This window comes from Actinia tenebrosa, unplaced genomic scaffold, assembly GCF_029948245.1.
Source record: "Actinia tenebrosa isolate PJP-AT-01 unplaced genomic scaffold, QUT_ActTen_1.0 PGA_scaffold7__59_contigs__length_16204524, whole genome shotgun sequence".
NCBI classification, from domain to species: domain Eukaryota; kingdom Metazoa; phylum Cnidaria; class Anthozoa; order Actiniaria; family Actiniidae; genus Actinia; species Actinia tenebrosa.
Window position 1 is genome coordinate 9,189,667 of NW_028292584.1, and position 20,445 is coordinate 9,210,111.

The 20,445-nt window shown below is 35.8% G+C and overlaps 3 protein-coding genes and 1 long non-coding RNA gene across 7 annotated transcripts in view; 3 read left to right on the forward strand and 1 right to left on the reverse strand.

Moving 5' to 3' along the window:
• LOC116303694 (endothelin-converting enzyme 1) overlaps positions 1-1,998 on the forward strand; it is a 22,222-nt gene extending 20,224 nt beyond the window's left edge. For both annotated transcript variants that reach the window (XM_089040087.1, XM_089040086.1), the window contains one exon: positions 575-1,998. In XM_089040087.1, coding sequence (XP_088896213.1) covers positions 575-674 — 100 coding nt within the window. In that variant the 3' untranslated portion in view covers positions 675-1,998. The remainder of the gene's footprint in view (positions 1-574) is intronic.
• Positions 1,915-15,852, forward strand: LOC116304224 (endothelin-converting enzyme 1). 3 transcript variants are annotated; one of them, XM_089040098.1, is made up of 16 exons: positions 1,915-2,158; positions 5,718-5,905; positions 6,612-6,863; positions 7,123-7,188; positions 7,663-7,767; positions 8,406-8,534; positions 8,908-9,032; positions 9,423-9,639; positions 10,098-10,196; positions 11,486-11,566; positions 12,002-12,102; positions 12,663-12,721; positions 13,341-13,392; positions 13,575-13,642; positions 13,728-13,852; positions 15,711-15,852. In XM_089040098.1, exons 1-16 carry the CDS (start codon positions 1,915-1,917, stop codon positions 15,720-15,722), a joined length of 1,923 nt encoding a protein of 640 aa, XP_088896224.1. In that variant the 3' UTR covers positions 15,723-15,852. The 3 variants fall into 3 exon arrangements, with proteins under 3 accessions (XP_088896224.1, XP_088896227.1, XP_088896225.1); XM_089040099.1 differs by lacking the exon at positions 1,915-2,158 and adding an exon at positions 4,292-4,886; XM_089040101.1 differs by lacking the exons at positions 13,341-13,392; positions 13,575-13,642; positions 13,728-13,852; positions 15,711-15,852 and having other exon boundaries at positions 12,609-12,721.
• The window catches only part of LOC116304217 (endothelin-converting enzyme 1), an 11,644-nt gene continuing 6,923 nt past the window's right edge, over positions 15,725-20,445 (forward strand). Inside the window, exons 1-4 of the mRNA XM_089040097.1 lie at positions 15,725-15,895; positions 17,167-17,412; positions 18,845-18,910; positions 20,120-20,224. Of these exons, the coding sequence (XP_088896223.1) occupies positions 15,725-15,895; positions 17,167-17,412; positions 18,845-18,910; positions 20,120-20,224 (588 nt within the window). The remainder of the gene's footprint in view (positions 15,896-17,166; positions 17,413-18,844; positions 18,911-20,119; positions 20,225-20,445) is intronic.
• LOC148905517 (uncharacterized) overlaps positions 18,904-20,445 on the reverse strand; it is a 13,593-nt gene continuing 12,051 nt past the window's right edge. The window contains exon 3 of the long non-coding RNA XR_016121729.1: positions 18,904-19,992. This is a non-coding gene — a long non-coding RNA (uncharacterized LOC148905517). The remainder of the gene's footprint in view (positions 19,993-20,445) is intronic.

A 20,445-nucleotide genomic window follows, 5' to 3' on the forward strand; every position in this document is an offset into this window, starting at 1 on the left:
TCACTTCCGACTTATCAAATGGACCAATCAGGACCGCGAACGGTTCAGGCGCAATTCAGGCGCATTTCATGCGCAAAAACCGGGGTAATTATCGACCTATAACACTACTCAGTCATAAGCCACGCGAAACTCGGGAAATTCTTGAATGCCACTTGACATCGTTGCACTCGTTTTCTTTAAAGAGCGACCTGCTCGTCCAACAAGTTTGGTTTTAGTCGCGTGTCAATCAGACTCTTCAAGTGCATTCCTAAAGCCACGTCAAACTCGGAAAAAATCTTGACATTTTTCTTAGCTCTTAAGATTGAATTCTTCCTATGAAATATATTTTTTACTTTATATTCATTCCATATTTGCTTAGTTTTTCCAGAAGAATAGACCTCTTTAGCTTCGAACGATGCAAATTGCCCATTTCATACCACATGACATTCCCTTGAAAAAAAAATTTTAATGGTCTGAAATGTCCACGACAAAGAACGAGGCTAAAAACATAAATATCCAATATCTGGATGTTCCTGTCCATGGGAAATTTTGGATAAAATCCTTGATCTCACTATATTTTGTCTTGCCGTTATAGGGTTATTGGCCCGTTGACCAACTTCAACAAGTTTTCTGAGGCTTTCAATTGTCCAGCAAACAGCCCAATGAACCCAAGTACCAAGTGTGGGATATGGTGAAATCTAGGATGACAATGACCTTTTTATGTGTTAATTCTTTAAAGATAAAGATAGAATGAAATAACACTAAATAACACTCATTGGATCGTCGCTGCAACCAACTTCCTTGACGTGAAGACGTCAGAAACAAAGTTCTCATTACATAACTTTACTTTTAAATTTCAACCAAAGCCAGTAGTACTATCTTACTAAGTACTATCTATCTTACTAAGTTAAGGCTAATTCTATCATATTGTGTTTTGTTAATACAGTATTTTGGTCTCACAATAGTATAGACAGTAGGAAACCTGTAGACTTGCTATTGCGGAAGTGGAAACGTTGTGTTACTATTCATATGTAAATTCGTATATTGAACTTTATAGATCGTCCCATGTGTTTTTTTAATACAGTATTTTGGTCTCACGATAGTATAGACAGTAGAAAACCTGTAGACTTGCTATTGCGGAAGTGGAAACGTTGTGTTACTATTCAATATGTAAATTCGTATATTGAACTTATATATAGATCGTCCCATCTAATAAGGACAGTGTTGTCTTATTATTAGTATATGTAATAGGACTCCATGCTGCCCAATTAAGAAATAATTGGACGAGGAAAATTCCGAGGACTTCCAAAATTGGATGAGGCCATAGGCCGAGTCCAATTTGGCAGTCAGAGGAATTTTTCGAGTCTAATTATTTCTTGATTGGGGAGCATGAAATCCCATTACCTATTAATTATATAGCTGCCTAATTAATCCCATATCAACAAGACCTGTCCAATTAAGAAAACTTAATTAAACAAAAGAAGGTGAGAAATTCGAGATAAAATCGCATGCGCAGTGGAATCGATTCTTAAACTATGAAAAGGCTTATTGGACAGTTACCTATATGGGATTAATGAAAAGCTGTACAATTATTCTATTTATTAGTGCAATACATAACTAGAATTATAATATGAAAAGGAGGTCGTGACAGAGTCAAAAACAAAAACAATCAAAACTCGACAAAACAAAACCAAACAAGAAAAAAAAACACGAGGCTTTCAGACGATCGTCGCTCATTTGAATAACAAACATTGACTTGGTAAGAAGATGGCTAGATGGCACAGTTCCAAAAAGAACAGTTTATGAATATTTTCTTTTATTATTCTTATGTACATAAAACACGTGATCATAAACGATATAATAGACAGGTTTTGAGGGTCGTGAGCGAACCAAACTACACGAGGTTTAGTACTGCAATTGCAACAGCTAGTAGCCATGGAATTTGAAGATTCCAGTGAAGTGATGTTCAAAGAGAATCCCCGAAGCAAAATTAATCGCATAAAGATTGGTTTAGCTCTAGTCTTGGTTTTTTGTTTTCTTCTGCTAATTGTATGCGTAGTACTAGCAGTATTGTATTCACAAGAGCTTAACAAATCGTATATTGATGCAACGCCTGGCAGTCAAAAAGTGAAGAAGTACGAGATATGCGAAGAGGAGCAGTGTCTTCTGCTTGGCCTGGGTAAGGTTGAGTGTTTAAGTTATTTTTCATATAGATACATATGCATAGCTTGTTCTATCTATTATGCCAGCCACTTTACCACCACTGAAACGTCCAAAACACGCGTAAAATCCGAATGTTTGAGACGGTTTAAGGTGGCTCGACCTAGTTTTCAGTGCACGTGCACCCTGTGCTCCCCCCTAGTTATGGCCCTGGTGCCTCATGCTAAAAAATGAAAATGCAAAATACTATAGTCACGCTGGTAAAAGAGTGATGTTTTTCCAACATTGATTTTTTAGTCAACCATAGTTTTCATTTCATCTAAACGAAAAGGGAAGATGTAACAAGTTGTACCTAATGCTGTCTTGTTCAACACTTAGCGTTTTTTTAAAGAGCTTCTTAGCGTTTATTTTATCGTGAATCAGTACGTCACTATTTCGGAATATCTATGGAGTACCCCGCAAATCATATGCAGTTGGTCAGAACTCTTTGTATAACGAGCCATACAACAATAGAATTTAATATGTGCATATGATATATTCTATAGTTGTACCCTTCCTAACTTTAAAAAAACAGCAGCGATACAATACATGCGTTAGGATCCGCCAGAGCATGCAGCACGAGGTTGGCCGTTGTTTGATAACATTAGCATGAATTTTAAATAATTTGTCTTTGGGGTCTTGGGGTTGTCAATAACCAGTGGCTAGTTTTTACATGTGCACTTGTTCCATGATCAAATTGGAATTAAGAAGGTGATTTTTGCGGAGTGAAAAAAACAAAAGAATCCAGAGAGAAACGCTCGAAGCACGTGTAGGACACAGGAGGGAACCAACTAGGAACCCTACTCACATATGACAGCGAATCCGGATCGCATTAATGAGAAGCGTGCGCTCTGACCGCTACGTCACCCAAGCTTTCATAAAGATGATCTGACATATCTTCAAAAGTGCAAGTCATCTCCAAAGTTTATACAGTTGACTCTCTTGTAAGTGACCAGTGTTGGGATATATATAAAGATAAAAGAGAAAGTGGTCGCTTTCGGAGATATGATCCTTTTGCTCCGGATATTTGGGCAACCTTTCCCCGTGTTATAGAAGCAAAAAATATTATTTTCCTTTTTATGGTCGCTTACGAGAACGTTCGCCACATGAAGCCCAAATATAGCTAACATTACCCTAAGCACTTCCTACCTAAAACTCCATTCTGCACTGTTTTATAACTTTGTCCGTTCAAGGGGAACGTGGCACATGACACTAGAGAAAAACGTTTGCGCATGAGTGCCTTTCAGCACGTTTTCTAAGAATTTAGAAGAGTTCGACTAGTGAGAAACTATATTCGTTTCCGGGGTTTTCTCCGCGTATGCAAACAAATTCCGTGAGTATACTATCGAGAGACCAAGAAACTATATTAATAATATATGCAATTTAAAAGTATTAAACTTAAGTTTGAGTCATTGACTTAGCTTTAAGCTTTAGCATTTTGAAAAGTTTTTTCTTCTTCTTTTTTTCTTCTTCTAAAAACGTTTTTCTATTTCATCAATTAACAAAGCTCATTACAGAGTCGTTTTGTATGCAATGAATAGATTATCAAATTATCAAATTAAAACACAATAGACAGTAAAGATTAAGATAAGTAATATATAATACGTAATAGACAATGAGAACGGAAAAGGCGAAAGAAATAAAAAAAAACTAGATAGATATATATATAAAAAGAAACATATTACAAAGATTTTCTTAAAAACAATAATAGTAACAATAATGTTTAGGTTTTGTCATTACCATTATTGTTTTTATTTAGCATTTCGTAAAGTTCATTTGTTAGCTATGATCAACTATCCCTAGCTATTTTCAACTATCTTTTGCTATTTTCAACTGCCCCTAGCTGTCATCAACTGTCCCTAGCTATGATTACAATTTGAACATTGTTTTACATACTTTAACGTGTAAATTTGTTAAACTTAACATAGGCCTATCTAGGGGACTCAGGGGTGCCTGTGACCCCATTTTCAAAGCCAAAGATAAATCATCCGACCGTTGATGCAGTATGTGATATGATGTCATAGTGACAATTTCGTATGTTGTGACCCCCACGCCCCCCCCCCCCCATGACAATTCCTGGATAATCCCCTGCTTAACGTAATTCAGCCATATAAGGGGAAGTTAATCTATATATAGGTACAGGAAACCATTAGTAGAGAATGGTGGAAATAGCTAGGGATAGTTGATCATAGCTAAGGGATAGTTGATCATAGCTAGTGACAGTTGATCATAGCTAGGAACAGTTGATCATAGGTAGAGACGGTTGATCATAGCTAGGAACGGGTAATCATAGCAAGGGAGAGGTGAGGTATAAGTGTGGAATACTTCTATGGGACTATACGTATGAGTGACTATATGACATTCTACCATGAAGTACATCCCTTCCAAGGACAAACACTCGATCGATCGATAAAAGTCAATAAAATACACAAACTGGACGACAAACTCGATGGAGATTCAATGTTTTGGCTGGTTCCAGGTGGTTTCAAGATGGTTTCAGGAAGTTTCAGGTCGTTTTAGGTGGTTTCATGTGGTTTCAGGCCGTTCCTTGTTTTAGTAACAGTACCCGCACGAGTTATATGTTATTGTATTAACTAAAGTAATGATTTTTGTTTTGGTTAGCTAAACGTATCTATTTCTAGTCGAATATTTTTATGAAAAAGGTCGAGTCCTAGGCAGGGTGGAACAAGCCGAGTTTGTTTTGAAAGGTAACTTATCTTTAAACAAAACGCCAGCCAACGCTTTGGTACTTTGAATCTCGCTTTGAATCTCGCTTTGAATCCCGCGAGTCCATTACCCATAATGCACCCGATAAAGTTATATACTATATACTTGGATCAGAATTTCTGCATATCGCTGTATATATATATATATATACACACTCGATTGCAGAAACGTTGTAGTATACATTTATACATTTATACAAATATCTAATGAGATGCATATTGCAATTTTACTTTGTTCCCTCAAAACCAATTGATTTATAATCTGTAGGATGTAAAACACAAGAATAAAATATTATGACTTTCATCGAATGAAACAAATTATAAATAAAGCGAGTTTTCTGTTTTGCATATCATTAAATATACTGAATAAATTAGGTATTTGTATAAATGTATACTACAACCTTTCTGCAATCAAGTGTATATATATATATATATAACAAAGTATGTAATGTGGTCTATACTGTTGAAACAGTGCTCGATGCGTAGGGATGCAGAGCAATAGATATATAGTAAAGATTGGATTAAAGACGAGACATGTTCACTGTAACTCCGAGTTTCGTGCTTACGCACTCATCAGACAGACTTTAAAGTCTGTCTGATGAGTGCGTAAGCACGAAACTCGGAGTTACAGTGAACATGTCTCGTCTTTAATCCAATCTTTACTATATATATATATATATATATATATATATATATATATATGTATGTATTAATTTCTAAAATGAAAAACTTTATTTATGCATAATTCAAATCTCTATTTACAACAATGCAATCCATGTCTTAGTGGGTTTTTTTTATTTGAATAAAAAACAGAAATGGTACGAAACATGAATAAGAGCGTCGATCCCTGCGAAGACTTCCATGCCTATGCGTGTGGTGGTTGGAAAAGCAGACATCCCTTGAAGTACACAATGAGACAAACAACGATGGACGTCATGAGGGACAAAAACGCCCACTTCATCAAAACAGCTTTGAAATGGGCTGATCTGATTTATTCAAAGGTATGATATAATTAATACCTTTATGTTATTTAATCATAATTAAGGAACCATTCATAATTTCTAGGTTCGTTCTGGGTTAGGGGAAAGCTTTGCGGATTTTGAGGCAGCAATTAATTTAAGTCTAGCAACACAAAAGGGGACTGGCCAATAGTTTGGAAACTAACTATTTACTTAAAACCATTACCACTCTGTATTTTTTGTTGACGGGGGTCTGTGGTGCAAAAGGGGCTACGAAAGTAAGTCAGAATGGGTATTTTGGCACAATATCTAAAGTATTAATATTACATACACCTGTACTGGCTAAAAACAAATTTTTGAGATAAAAAGGCTTGGCAGCCAACTCCCCTCCCCAACCCCAGAAAAATAAAAGTAGCGGTATTTTTCATCAACTTGGAAATAATGTCCTATTAGAAGGGTATATTCAAATTCAATAGTCAAAATTATTTAACAGCGACGCATCGGTTTTAAATACTAATGTTTTAAGAATAGCAAAATGAACCGGTGGGAGCCATATCTTCTGCAATAATTAAATTTTTCAGTCCCGTCTAGCCTTGTATGCACTTCAGGATGACTTTACGCAATTTTATACAATTATCTTTATTCTCTTTATCAGTTCGTGTATTCAGTACCTCAGTACCTCGGGTTTTTCCCTTTCCCAACTTTAGGAACGTACGTTGAGTTGTAAGACAGTAATTTATTGTTTTAGAACGACGCTGTGATGAAAATGGTACGTGTGTACGACTCTTGTATGAACACCACCGCAATAGATGTCCTAGGATTACAGCCTCTCAAAGATTTGATCGAAGAATATGGTGGATGGAGCATTTCACAGAACTACAACCCAGATGTTACCGTAGCTCAACGAATTGGCAGAGCTGCACGTGGACTGAATATTGACTCTTTGTTTGGCTTGGATGTGCAACCTAATCCGTTCGATTCTGATATGAATGTGCTAATGGTACGTATTAAGTTCGTTCGTCTCTTCCTTTCTTTCTTCTCTCTTCCTTCCTTCCTGTTTTTTTCCTTTTTCCTTCCTTTCTTCTTTTCTTACTTCTTTCCTTTTGTATTTTTCTCTTATGTTTCTTTTCCAACTTTTAGCTTTCCTTCTTTGATTCTTCCCTTCTTCATTTCTTTTTTTACTGCATGATTTCTTTCTCTTGTTGCAAAATAAATCAATTAACTGAATCAACTCGTTTCCTTGGATTACGTTTTTTCAGTTAAAAGAGTCGGCCTTAGGACTTAACAAAAGAGACTATTTGGATCTTGACGACAACAGTGAAAAGGTGAAAAAATCACTCTTCAGAATTAATAGTCAGTGAATATGTTCTACGTTACTGCAATTTTCATGAACATGCAAACTCTGTGTCTGCGAGCGGCACGCTGAAATTTGAGTTTTCGCGGCTGCCGTCAATCAAACCTAATCAGTCGGTATACCTTTCATATCATTTTTGACTGGCGGCAGCGAAAAAAAAAAATTTCGGAGACAGCGAGCCTGCATGTTTAAAAAAATTGCAGTAACTTGGTTAACCAACGCTGGCTGGTTCGATCAGATTCTCGTATCAAGATAAAACATTTCAATGATTCATGTCTTCAATGATGTTAGGTTTCGGCTGAGTTTCCTGTTCAGTATGTAAACTCTCTGTTAGCTATATGTCGGGGCTAAACGTTTGAATAGATGAAGACGGTAGATGGAACTACTAGAAACAATCTCATTCTATGTCCAGTTTGTGACTAGAATATTTTTTACTGTTTGCCAGAAACGCAAAGAATACAAAAACTACATGAAAGCTGTGAGCCAAATGTTTAATGCGTCTTACGCTAAAATGGAGGCAATATATGACTTCGAAGTAAAACTGGCAAAGGTATGTTTTTGTTTATAGATAACATTATTATTCTTCATTTTGTCGTTAATATCATTTATCCATCATCATTTATCTCGTTAATTATAAGTAGCTTTCTTATTTTCTTTGTCACATAATCTCACTTCAAGTTTTCATCACTGTCAACGTGACCCGCAATACCACCACCACCACCACCCCCACCACCACCCCTGCCCCCACAACTTTATAAGCATCAGCATCAGCATCAGCATCAGCATCAGCATCAGCATCAGCATCAGCATCAGCATCAGCATCAGCATCAGCATCAGCATCAGCATCAGCATCAGCATCAGCATCAGCATCAGCATCAGCATCAGCATCAGCATCAGCATCAGCATCAGCATCAGCATCAGCATCAGCATCAGCATCAGCATCAGCATCAGCATCAGCATCAGCATCAGCATCAGCATCAGCATCAGCATCAGCATCAGCATCAGCATCAGCATCAGCATCAGCATCAGCATCAGCATCAGCATCAGCATCAGCATCAGCATCAGCATCAGCATCAGCATCAGCATCAGCATCAGCATCAGCATCAGCATCAGCATCAGCATTTTCTCACTTTGTCAACACTATCCGGATTGTCTTGATGTAAACAACTTCTCTTTTAATACCTTTAGATTGTGAGTGGCAAGAGCCTCGATAGAACTTTAACTGATTCTATCAAAACCATTGCAACATCTAGAACTGGAAGAAATACAAATGGAACAATCACACTTTCTTTGCTTTGCCAAGAGACTGAATTTCCGGTAAATTATTACTGGATAGATCTAGCGGGGGAAAAATCCTTACCTGAAAATTCAAATATGCGACTCAAATTTTGCAATGAGGTGTATATATTTATTCCTTCTACTTCTGAAATGGAAAATGCGATTTTGAAATTCGATTTTGACCAACCATAAATCAATAACCAAAAGCACAGCACAGCACAGCACAGCACAGCACAGCACAGCACAGCACAGCACAGCACAGCACAGCACAGCACAGCACAGCACAGCACAGCACAGCACAGCACAGCACAGCACAGCACAGCACAGCACAGCACAGCACAGCACAGCACAGCACAACACAGCAAGACGCATGCCTTGTAATTAATTCACGTTTTCTTTTCTGTTGCTTTAGGGGCCTGTGCTAAAGGAGGTTTTAGATGTTCTGTTTGACAGGCAGTTTACTGGAAATGAACCAATATTTCCTATGCCTAAAAACATAGTCTTCTTTAAAGAAATTAGTCTGTTGTATAGCAAAACGTGAGTTATTTTGTTTTGAATGCTTCTCAAATATGCATCCATGCATCCATGCGTCCATCCATTAGTTCTTTTCATTCATCCACTAATCCAACCATCTATAAATCCCCATGCAACTACCACATCCATTCAGCTTTCGATCATTCGTTTTTATTCTATTCCCTTCCATTCCATTCCACATTATCCATTTATCCATCGACTCTTCGGTCTATTTCATCAATGCATTAATTTTGATGCCATGCTTGCATGTGTGCATTCATACAAACATTGAACCTTTTCCATACATATATATATATCCATTAATCTGTTCATTCTATTTTATCCTCCCCATATCTTTCAAATTATTTTCCCCAAAAGATGAAATGAACGTCTACTTCATCCCCTGCTTTATAGCAATCACGCACTTATAGCTGACTACATCATGTGGCAAATTGTACGTCAATACGTTGGTGCTCTTCCCGATCAATACCGACCTGCAACTGGAGATTTTTTGATTAACACCGTTATACCACGATGGCAGCAGTGCATCCGTGTCATGTTTAAACCCTTTGACATGCCACTCGGCCTACTGTACGTGAGCGTAAATTTCAATGAGTATGCAAGATTTAAGGTAAATGACTTCTGGACTGATTGAAGTAAGAGCACGGCTATCTCACATATTGAGCCTTAAATAGCCCCTGAGCTGATCTAAGTCAGGACATTGCTAACCCGTAGATCGAACCCTAAGCTTCTGGGATTATCTAGGTCAGGGCACAGCTAACTCACAGATTGAACCCTGAAACAACTTTACAGCTGATTACGTCAGAGTACTGCTAACTCTCAAAATGGAACATGACTAAGATTCTGGTCTTATCAAAATTTATTGCTAATGCCCATTAAAAAGCTCGTTCGATTGTTTTTTATTTCAAATTCCCTTTGTTGTTGCTATACAGCTTTCTTTTTTTTATTTTTTCCATTATTTTAATACCTGCCTCATTACCATAACGATGAAAGCTAACACACACTCACTCACACACACACACAGTACACGATACATAACTTTTATTTTAGATGCGTGTCTCTCTACAGATCATAGAAATGATTGAAAACGCCCGAACTTCATTTATCCAGAAACTACCAACTCAAACTTGGATGGACAAAGAAACTCAGGAGAAGGCAAAGGAAAAGGTATCACATGAAATATTCGAGTAATGAGTAACCTTGTCACATTGTCATCAAAAATAAGACGCCAACACGAATGTTGTGCCGTTTATACGGCCAGATCACGTTTTATTTTCCTCTTTTAAAAATGTTACTGCTATGTTATAGACATAGCACAATGATTTTTTTGTGTGCCAAGTAAAGGTAAATTGAGGACTCGCTCAAGAGAGAGGTACCGGGTGAACTGTTTTTTATTACTCGTCAGCTCTTCGTCTACTTCATCTACTTTACATGTTTCAGATCTACCCTTTATATATTCTAAACCCGTGGGAATTTCCCACGCCATTCTACAAAAGTTACGTTAATACTGAGTAAATAAGAGATGTATAGATAAAGATTATAAGGTATTATTAAGATATAGATACAGTTAAGATACATAATTTTGACTTTAACTCTAATAGTCATTACTCCAATTCTTTTTGGCTCGTAACATTCCCCCATTGCCAAAATAAGGCATAAGGGGTCCCACTTAACATACGTAATGATACCTTGCCCAAACAACGGAAGTGACATACTCATTCGTTCAGGACAAGAAGACAGGTAGCGAGTTGGTAACTCCAGTTAGGTTATCCACCAATGTTAGAATTGGGCTGAAATAGCTCCGGGATCGCCTGGAGTACCACTCTTTATTCTACTTGTCCTTTAGGAGACTAGTTAGCTTTACAAATACGAGAGGTTTGCTACCAGCCTAAGATGCACTGAAGCTGACTAGAAAGACGTTCCCTTAGTAGGTGTGGTTTAAGAAGGATTTCCTTACTAGGCCATTCGTCCTAACTTAGGTCCGTACTTTCCAGTTCAGCTACAGCTACAGCCTTAGACTCGGCCTTCTAACTCCAAAGTTAAGTCGATTCAGTGTGTGTAAGAACTGTCTAAGTTCGTCTATATATATCTAAATCTCATTCCTATTTACATTTTGTGGCTAGATAAGGTCACTACGTGGTGCTAGGGTTTGATAAAAACAGATAGTGTTGGTTTAAGTTGTGGCTATAAGAATGGTAGGTATTATTCACAATCTTGCTTCATAACACTGTCTCTTGGCCTATTAGAACGCCCATCGAGATCTTTCAAATGGTTATTTAGAAGGATTGTCTAAATCAAGACATTCCATGCAACGTGATACGCTTCCTAACCCAACTCTTTTCTAACGTATACTGTTGTTGCAGTCTCCCCCCCCCCCCCCCCCCTCCCACCCCTATCCCATCTGGGCGTATGCTTTTTTCCCATCTTACTTCACGAATGTCATTGCACTTTAATAGGCGCTGGCAATCGCCATTGGGGAAATTGGATATCCAGCGTACATCAAGGATCCTGCGAAACTCAAGGCACAGTATGATTCGGTAATTATATATAACAATTCTGATAACTATATCCCTTTTTTATAATGAGATGCAAATTCAGTATATGTAAACTGGTTTCCAATTTGGCCCACTGACAGTTACATACACTACCACTACATTGAATATCCTACTTTCAATTTACATATTGAGTTTTATGGAGGGAGGAAAAGTAGGGGACCGTCGGAGGAAAAAAATCCTTGTGGCACCGCGGACAACAACACATTGAACAAACTTGGCAAATGACATGATATACGCACCGAGCCGAGGCTCGAACACGAACCACAGCGGTGAGTGGGGGTGCGAAAAATCACTATGTCACCCATACCAACTATAAACCAATTGAATGACATCAACCAGTATATATGTTTAGATGTCCAACAGTACGGTACGTTGATGATAGATATATTGGTTATTATCTTCTTTGTTACTCTTCAGCTCAAAGTAACAGACAGTCTGATGGACAACATGAAAGCTGCCAATCATTTTCTCAGAATGAGAACTTTAAAAAAATTCGAGCGTCCAGTGGACAAAAAAGAGTAAGAAAAGCCTTTTCATCATCGTACGTATTCATTTAAAATTTATTTGACAAAAATATAGGTAACAACATCGATTCCTTGAATTTACAATAAATATCATCAATATATTATAATTATTTATTCATTTTTTCACCATTTTTTGTAAAGCGCATTAGATCATATACCTAAATGCATTTTTGCGCTATAGAAACATTAAAATTATTATTATCATTATTATTATTATTATTATTATTATTATTATTATATGTTTATTATACCTAAGTCTAGGACTAAAGTAAGAACATGAAAGCCGCCAATCATCATATTCTCAGAATGAGAACTTTAAAAAAGTTCGAGCGCCCAGTGAACAAAAAAGAATAAGAAACGCCTTTTCATCTTTGTATTCATTGACATCAAATCTATTTATTAAATAGAGATTTAAACTACTTCATTGAGCTTGAATTTACCTGACTCCAGGTCTAGGTCAAGGCATCCTAAGTATGTTCCCTTTGATCCCCATGATCTAGGTCTGTTCAAAAAGCGTAAAACAGCCTTGTTTCTTTATTGTATATAATTTAAAGATGGGTACTTAGTCCTGCCAGTGTGAATGGTTACTACAGTCCTTTTCAAAATGGAATAGGTAAGTATTCCGACGTTGTGGTATTAGGAGGAGATTTGAACCCCTATACGAACTATCTCAAATTTTGCACGAACTATACTGTATTTTGTCATAAGAGTATGCATATCATAGTTTTCAACAATATTTTTTAGCATTGTTGTATTGGAACATGAAAAAAAATTTTTTTCTTTTAATCGTCTAGGGTCTATAGGCGACCAAATCCCCTCCTGATGCCTTAAACCAAAAACAACGATGATGTTGTTGTTAATACATAGCATCATCGCACTTAAACGGTATCCTAAATGAGCGTGCATTATAGTGAGGCTACCGTACCGCGTCGAGCTCACGATAAATTTCAAGAAAATTATTTTAAAAACTACGTTAGATATATGGATTTATATTTTCATCTTCAGATATTTCTAAAAGTTTTTATAGCTTTTAATGAATATTTATCGCGAGGTAGGCACGATAGCCTGACTTCGATGTACAGTCCCGGACCGCGGTGTCAAGTTCGATGAGGTCCATTTTTATTTTACCTTTTTTGTATACTAATGCAGTAATACTGTGTTGGGCAAGAAATCCTAATGTACTACGGAATATGACAATACTGAGTACTAATGTTGTAGTTTTATTGTTATAGTTCTTTTGGCTGGAATTCTTCAACCACCGTATTACAGCCCTGATTATCCGAGGTAACTTTAGTTTTGGCTCGCAAACCGACCATGTATTCCCTCCGCTTCTTTCTCTTCCTTCTTCTACCTCACGCTATAACAGTGCAATTGGGATTGTGAGAGTAATGGTACATTAAAGATAATGGATCGAAATGAGACAATACCTAACTTCTCATATCTTTTCAAATGTCTTCATTTGTTAGGTACATAAATTATGGTGGTATAGGTACGGTTATTGGTCATGAAATTATGCATGGTTTTGATGGAACAGGTAAGATCTGAACTTCAAAAGTAAGATAATAATACTGAATATTCTACATGTGTCATAACTAAAAAGCTCATGGCATCTTTTGTAGGTCGTTTCTACGACAAGAAGGGCAATGTTAAAAAATGGTGGTCAGCTCCCTCTGCAGAAAAGTTTGAGTCCAAATCAAAGTGTTTTGTCAAACAGTACAACAAATACAAAATATTTGATAAATATGTAAGTTTTTAAAATACGCAAAACTTTTCCGAAATATTGCACAAACATCGAAAGAATGCGTTTTTAGAGGAGGAAAAAAATTACAAGGCCTAATGTTGCGTGACGCGCGATGACGTTATTGTTAAGAGCATATCCTTTTCTCGAACTAAGGTATCAGCGCTTTTTTTCACATGTTTTTACTAGTGAGCACAGTTTTTTCTTTTTTAAATTGGTGATTCTTTTTCGCTACTCGTAAAGAACTGAATGTAAATATTGTAACCAGTGTGGTACGAAATGCAGTTCTATTACGATCTCTCAAAACAGGTTGTAGAAAGTGTGTTTGCTCACCAGTATATTTCACTCATGGGAATCAAGATGTTCATTCATTCGCTCTCAATGAATTAATATTTTCTTTTCCATTGTACTTTTTCTATATATATGCAAGAGAATATGAAGTAATAAATAATATTCTCTTGATATATGTTTTTTCTTTCCAATATATTTCTTTACTTATTTTTATTTTTATTTTTCCTAAAAACTCCAAAAGCATTGTAATTATGTTCTGTGCAATCTTCCACGATGAGCATAACTCTTGGAGCGAACACAGAGAGTTAATATGTTAAGATAAAAAAATGAATAAAATAATAAAAATAAAAATAATAAAAAAAAAGAAAAGAAAATTAATAAGCACGTGATTACTGAGCTACAAAGGGCTTATTGGTACGCAAGCAATTTTTACGATTGTAATGCCTGTATTCTCTAAGGAATCAAAAATTTTAATATGAAAGAATTTTAGAAACTATTATGGTATAGAGTCGAGAGTAAAACGTCATCTCGCTTCAGGCTTATTTAGAAGGGTTATAGTGAGAAAATATATTCCTTTTTTGCGAGTTAAAAAAAAAGACACGTCGGGCCGAGAAGGGCTAAAAAGTGTCTCATTTTGGAAAAACTTTTTTGCATTTCATTAAAATTTCTTGGAACTTGGTAACGTTGAAGAGTTTAACAAATCTCACAACTCTATCGTTTTACTTTTTTGAATTTCGACATTTTTGGCGGGAAAATGACGTCATCAATTTTAGCGGAAAATCGAAATACTCCTCAATGAAAAATTCTAACTAGCTCATTTGAAAGAACTGCACACGAGGAGTCCAAAAATGCAAAACTTGTTCATTTCTGATATGGGAACCAAAAGATATGATTTTTTGAATATTCATGAAGCCGTCAGTTGTTTCTAAAAATAGTATCAAAATTGCGGCTTCATGAATATTTAAAAAATCATATCTTGAGAAAATGAGACATTTTTTAGCCCTTCTAGCCCGAAGTGAAACCAAATTCCGTGAGTATACTTTTGAGAGACCAAGAAACTATATTAATATATGCAATTTAAAAGAATTAAACTTAAGTTTGAGTCATTGGCTTTGCTTTAAGCTTTGGCATTTTGTAAAGTTTTTTTCTTGTTGTTGCTGTTGTTGTTGTTTTTTAACATAATTTTTTTATTAATTCCAAGCTGGGTTGCATCTGGTTCATTGCGCTGTATAAACATTTCTTAAATGCTTTGACTAGAGATATTACCAATCAATCAAAGACTTTAATTAGACAGGGTGGCCCATTCAGCTACCTGGCTGATATCCAGAGGGGCCCTGTAAACAATGAATATATAATAGATAATTTACAAATGTAAGTATAAATTAGAATAAATATGGATATTTCAAACATTACTATGACTAGTAAAATTTGATATAATTATAGTTATTAAAAATTTATCAAAATATTGTCTCCTGCAAAAGCAGACCTGTCCCTTTGTGGTTTTCTTTGTGCAATTCATGCCATTAATTAATCCATGTCTTTGTGTGTGTTTGTTTATTTGAATAAAAAACAGGAATGGCACTAAACATGAATAAGAGCGTCGACCCCTGCGAAGACTTCCATGCCTATGCGTGTGGTGGTTGGCAACGCAGACAAGCCTTGAAGTACAACGTACGTACAACGAGGAGCATCGTGTGGAACAAAAACATCCACGTCCTCAAAAAAACTTTGGAATGGGCTCGTCTGAATTATCCAAAGGTAGAATACAATACCTCTATGTTTTTTAATCATACATAAGGGACCATTCATAATTTGTAGGTTCTGGGGGAGGGGAAAGCTTTGCGCATTTTGAGGGGAAATCGCAGTTTACAAAATAATAACTTTATTTAGCAAGTTAATAATGCATGAAAACTGACCATAATTTTACTAATACAACTCACATAGGGTCTTGTATTTCTCTACCAAAAAGCGAGGAGAGTAGCATTTTTAGTCGTTTTTTTTTTCGTATTTTCCGAATTCTTTTTCTCGATAAAAGTCTGTAATTTCTCTGTAGAAACACTGGAAAATCTCTATTGTTTCGCTTCGAGTTCCATTTGTACTGAAAATTCAAGCAATATATCTGCTCCCGCTCTGTTTTTCTTGATTGGTGCAAAATATCACGCCATCAGCGATTTTAACGTTCTGGTCAAGTGCACTTTTTCATCTGTTATCGTCACGTGGAACTTATTTCACGTGCGGGAAATTAGTAACTTATTTCCCAGTCGGGATACATTTAGATTTAACTAGTGTCACCTGGTCATCTTCCAACCAATGAGAATGTGTTCGTTATATCGGAAAATTTCGTAGCTATATAAGAATGTGTTTTGTGGTTCACCTCGGGAATCTTCGCCGTCTCGGGACCACAAAACCCACTGCCTTCCCGAGGTTCCAGTCAATAAGTATTTTGTTATGTACAAACTGTCAAAGAACACGAAGCAATTTTTTTTTTGTTTGTTAATTATTTGATTTTTAAAAGTTTAGACTTACATTTCTGGGGAAATCACTTCCGCTATTGTTATTACTGGTCAACGATCACTGGTCAATTGTTGCCCGCTGAGAGCCGTTACCGGGAGAATATCGAAACTTGTTCACGTTCACGTAATATCCTCTCGCCCAATCAGAGTATGAGAAAAATGGACTTTGACAGTTTGTAGACAACAATGAATGTTATTCGGATTGTTTACAGTTTCTTGGCAACGAACAATCTATAAGATGCTGAATGGTCAAGTTTATTTAAAAGTGACGCATCGTTTTTAAATAATAATGTTTTAAGAACAGTAAAATGAACCCTTCTTATGCGACAGCCATGTGATATAGAATAATAGAGATTTTCAGTCCCTTGTAGCCTCTTGTATACACTTCAGAATGACTTTACACAAATTTAAACAAGTTTTATCGGTCCGTAATGCCATATCCAGACCGACTTTAGGATGATAAATAACGTCTCTACATTAAGTTGTAAGACATTTATTTCTTTCTGTTTTTTTTAGAACGACGCTGTGATGAAAATGGTACGCATGTACTACTCTTGCCTGAACACCACCGCAATAGATGCCCTAGGATTACAGCCCCTCAAAGATTTGATCGAAGAATATGGCGGATGGAGCATTTCACAGAACTACAACCCAAAAGTTACCCTAGCGCAACGAATTGGCAGAGCTGCACGTGAACTGAATATCGACTCTTTGTTTGGCATGGATGTGCGACCCTTAAACTCTGATGTGAATGTGCTGATGGTAAATATTAAGCTCGTTCGTCTCTCCCTTTATTTTTTTCCTTCTCCCTTCTTCCCTCCTTCCTCTTTTTCCTATTTTATTTCCTCCCTTTTCTTCCTTTCTTCCATCCTTTCTTCCTTTTTTTCAAATTCTATCCTTTCATCTTTTCCTCTTATGCTCCTTACATGCATCCTCCTTACATCCTTACATGTTATATGGTAGCGAGGTCTGGGGTGTGGAAACAAAGAAAAATCTAAATCTAGATCCACTAGAAAAAGTGCAAATAAAATTTGGTAAAATGCTTTTAGGAGTAAGTAAAAAAGCGTGTAATAACGCATGCCGAGCAGAATTAGGGCTCTTCACAATAAGAGTTTACGCAAAATTAAGGGCAATCAAATTTTGGATAAAATACATGAATCGTGCTGATACTGATAAATCAAAACTCTCAGATCAGACAATAGCTGATAGTTTCTTACAGAGTTCGAACAATTCGAGATGGACAGAGAAAATAAAATTAGCCCTTGATAAGTTAGGTCTAAGCTATTTATGGCAGCAAAATACAAGTGAGAGAATGACTGACTACCAATTAACTAAGCTGATGAAAAGCATTAGACAAAGAATTGAAGATCAAGAATTTCAAATTTGGCTTGCAGACGTACATAACGATTCGGGAAGAAAAGATTCACAGAAAAATAAATTAAGAACATATAGAACATTTAAAATAGATTATAAGCGAGAGGAATACTTAAGAGAGGTAACTAATATTAAACACAGAATAAGTCTGACCAAACTAAGAATAAGTGATCATTGTTTACAAATTGAAATAGGTAGATATACAAGACCATATACCAAACCAGAAGAAAGAGTGTGTCAGATATGCCAACTTGAAGTAGAGAGTGAATTACACTTCCTACTAACATGCCCAAATTACTATAATGAAAGAAAATATCTTATTGATAAGATTGAAAATATAACACAATTACGCATAGAAAATTGGTTGAAAAACGAAGAAAAATTTGCTTTTATTATAAATCCAAAGAAATCAATACAAAAAATAGTAGCAAAAAATATATATGATTGTTTCAGCAAAAGAAATAACAGCATTTGAATGAATATCTAGTTAATATAAAGAATAGAACCACCGTTATATTAAGATGTGCTTAAGTATTCCTCATCTACACATATTACATTTTCTTCTTTTTCTAAAAATTTGATATAACTTATGAAATATTGTAAATGTATTGTAAATTTATATTTGTGTATTTGTAATGTATTAATAATTATTAGCACTCAGTCTTAAATATTTGTAACAGATATATAGACGCTAATAATGTAAATAAACTAAACTAAACTAAAAACATGCATCGATCAAACCTCACCCCTCCTTTCTTCCTACTTTTAGCTTTCCTTCTTTGATTTTTATCCAATTTCCTTGCATCACATTTTATTTCAGTTAAAAGAGTCAGCCTTAGGACTTACCAAGAGGGACTATTTGGATCTAGACGAAGACAGTGAAAAGGTAAAATAAATGCTAGCTCTAGGACGTTTTGGCCACTCTCTCTTTTTTTTCTTTTTTCTTTTCCTTTTAAGAACTTCATTGGCCTTCAAAATTTCTCAGCAATAACAAACAATGATAGCAAACAAGCTAAAGATATAAATAATATGAATATGAATAATACAAGAAAGAAGGACCAAGAGGGTGGCCACGAATTGATAGTCAGCAAAAATGTTCTACGTTTGCTGATTCGTCAGATTCTCGTATGAAGTCATGGACTAAGATTGACATTTCAATAATGCATGTCTTCAGTGTAGGCTTCGCTTGGTCTTCAATTCCTGGTCAGTATGTAAACTCTAGGGTAAAAATGTCGGAGCTAAACGTTTATATATAAATAAATAATAAATAAATAGTGTTTATTACAATTCTTTAAACAAACGTTAAAGTGTAAAATATAATAAAGAAATATAAATACTACTGAACTATGTAATTAAACCCTAAGATTTCTCAATATAAAATACATTTATATAAGCTAGATATTCTAATCTTTATATAAAATTAGCAAAGAGGCACCTATTTATAAAACACTTTTTAATTGTCTGTGTGTGACACACTTGGAAGCATAAATAAATGGGTAAGGCCTATTCCTAGTATTACGTACTCTGTATAAGTATTTTGTTAGATTTAGTTAACTTCGTCATGATTGTGATTATGAGGCTAAATTCCTTTTAAAAACATCTTCAACGCGCTAAAAACGACTGATCAATTAGTGGAGACCGGATTCATTTACTTATACACATCCTACACTACATCCTTAACATCCCACTTTAGCGCAAGGAAAGTTCCACAAAGTTCCATTTGGTCTTGGTGTTCATGATGTTTCTTGGATCTTCTTTGTTGATTCCCACTGCCTCACTAATGTGCCTTAGCATATCCTCCCCTAGAAAAAGTCCTATATCATTACATGTGTAATCAGGCATGACTTCTTGATGTTTCTCTTTAGCATGCACTTTCATTCATAACACAGATTTCTCTTTGCCTCATTGCCTTCTCAAGTCGATCTCCCGTAAATTTTCTCTTCCTCAGTGCTCTTCTTTGAAGTTTATCTATTATGCATAAGTATTTAGAATAAGAATAAGTTTAAATAGTGAAGCCGGTAGATTGAACTACTAAAAAACAACCTTATTGTATATCCACGTTCATGTGAATATCAGTTTTCATCCTCTTTCCCAGAAACGCAAAGATTACAAAAACTACATGAAAGTTGTGAGCCAAATATTTAATGCGCCAAACACTAAAATGGAGGCAATATATGACTTCGAAGTAAGACTGGCAAAGGTATGTTTTTGTTTATAGGTATCACTATCAATGTTCATTTTTTTCATTAATATCATTTATCCTTTATCGCTTATGGCGTCATAAGTAGCTTTCATATTTTTCATCATCATATACACTGTTCATCATTATCAACGTGACCACCACCAACAACAACAACAACTTCATGCATCAGCATCAGCATCAGCATCAGCATCAGCATCAGCATCGGCATCGGCATCGGC

Bases quoted from the DNA above. Each gene is read 5' to 3' on its own strand.
- LOC116304224 (XM_089040098.1), top strand. From the start codon at position 1,915: ATGGAATTTGAAGATTCCAGTGAAGTGATGTTCAAAGAGAATCCCCGA. The intron at 7,768-8,405 runs GTATGTTTTTGT...TAATACCTTTAG, and splicing joins TCGAAGTAAAACTGGCAAAG to ATTGTGAGTGGCAAGAGCCT. The intron at 9,033-9,422 runs GTGAGTTATTTT...CCTGCTTTATAG, and splicing joins AGTCTGTTGTATAGCAAAAC to CAATCACGCACTTATAGCTG.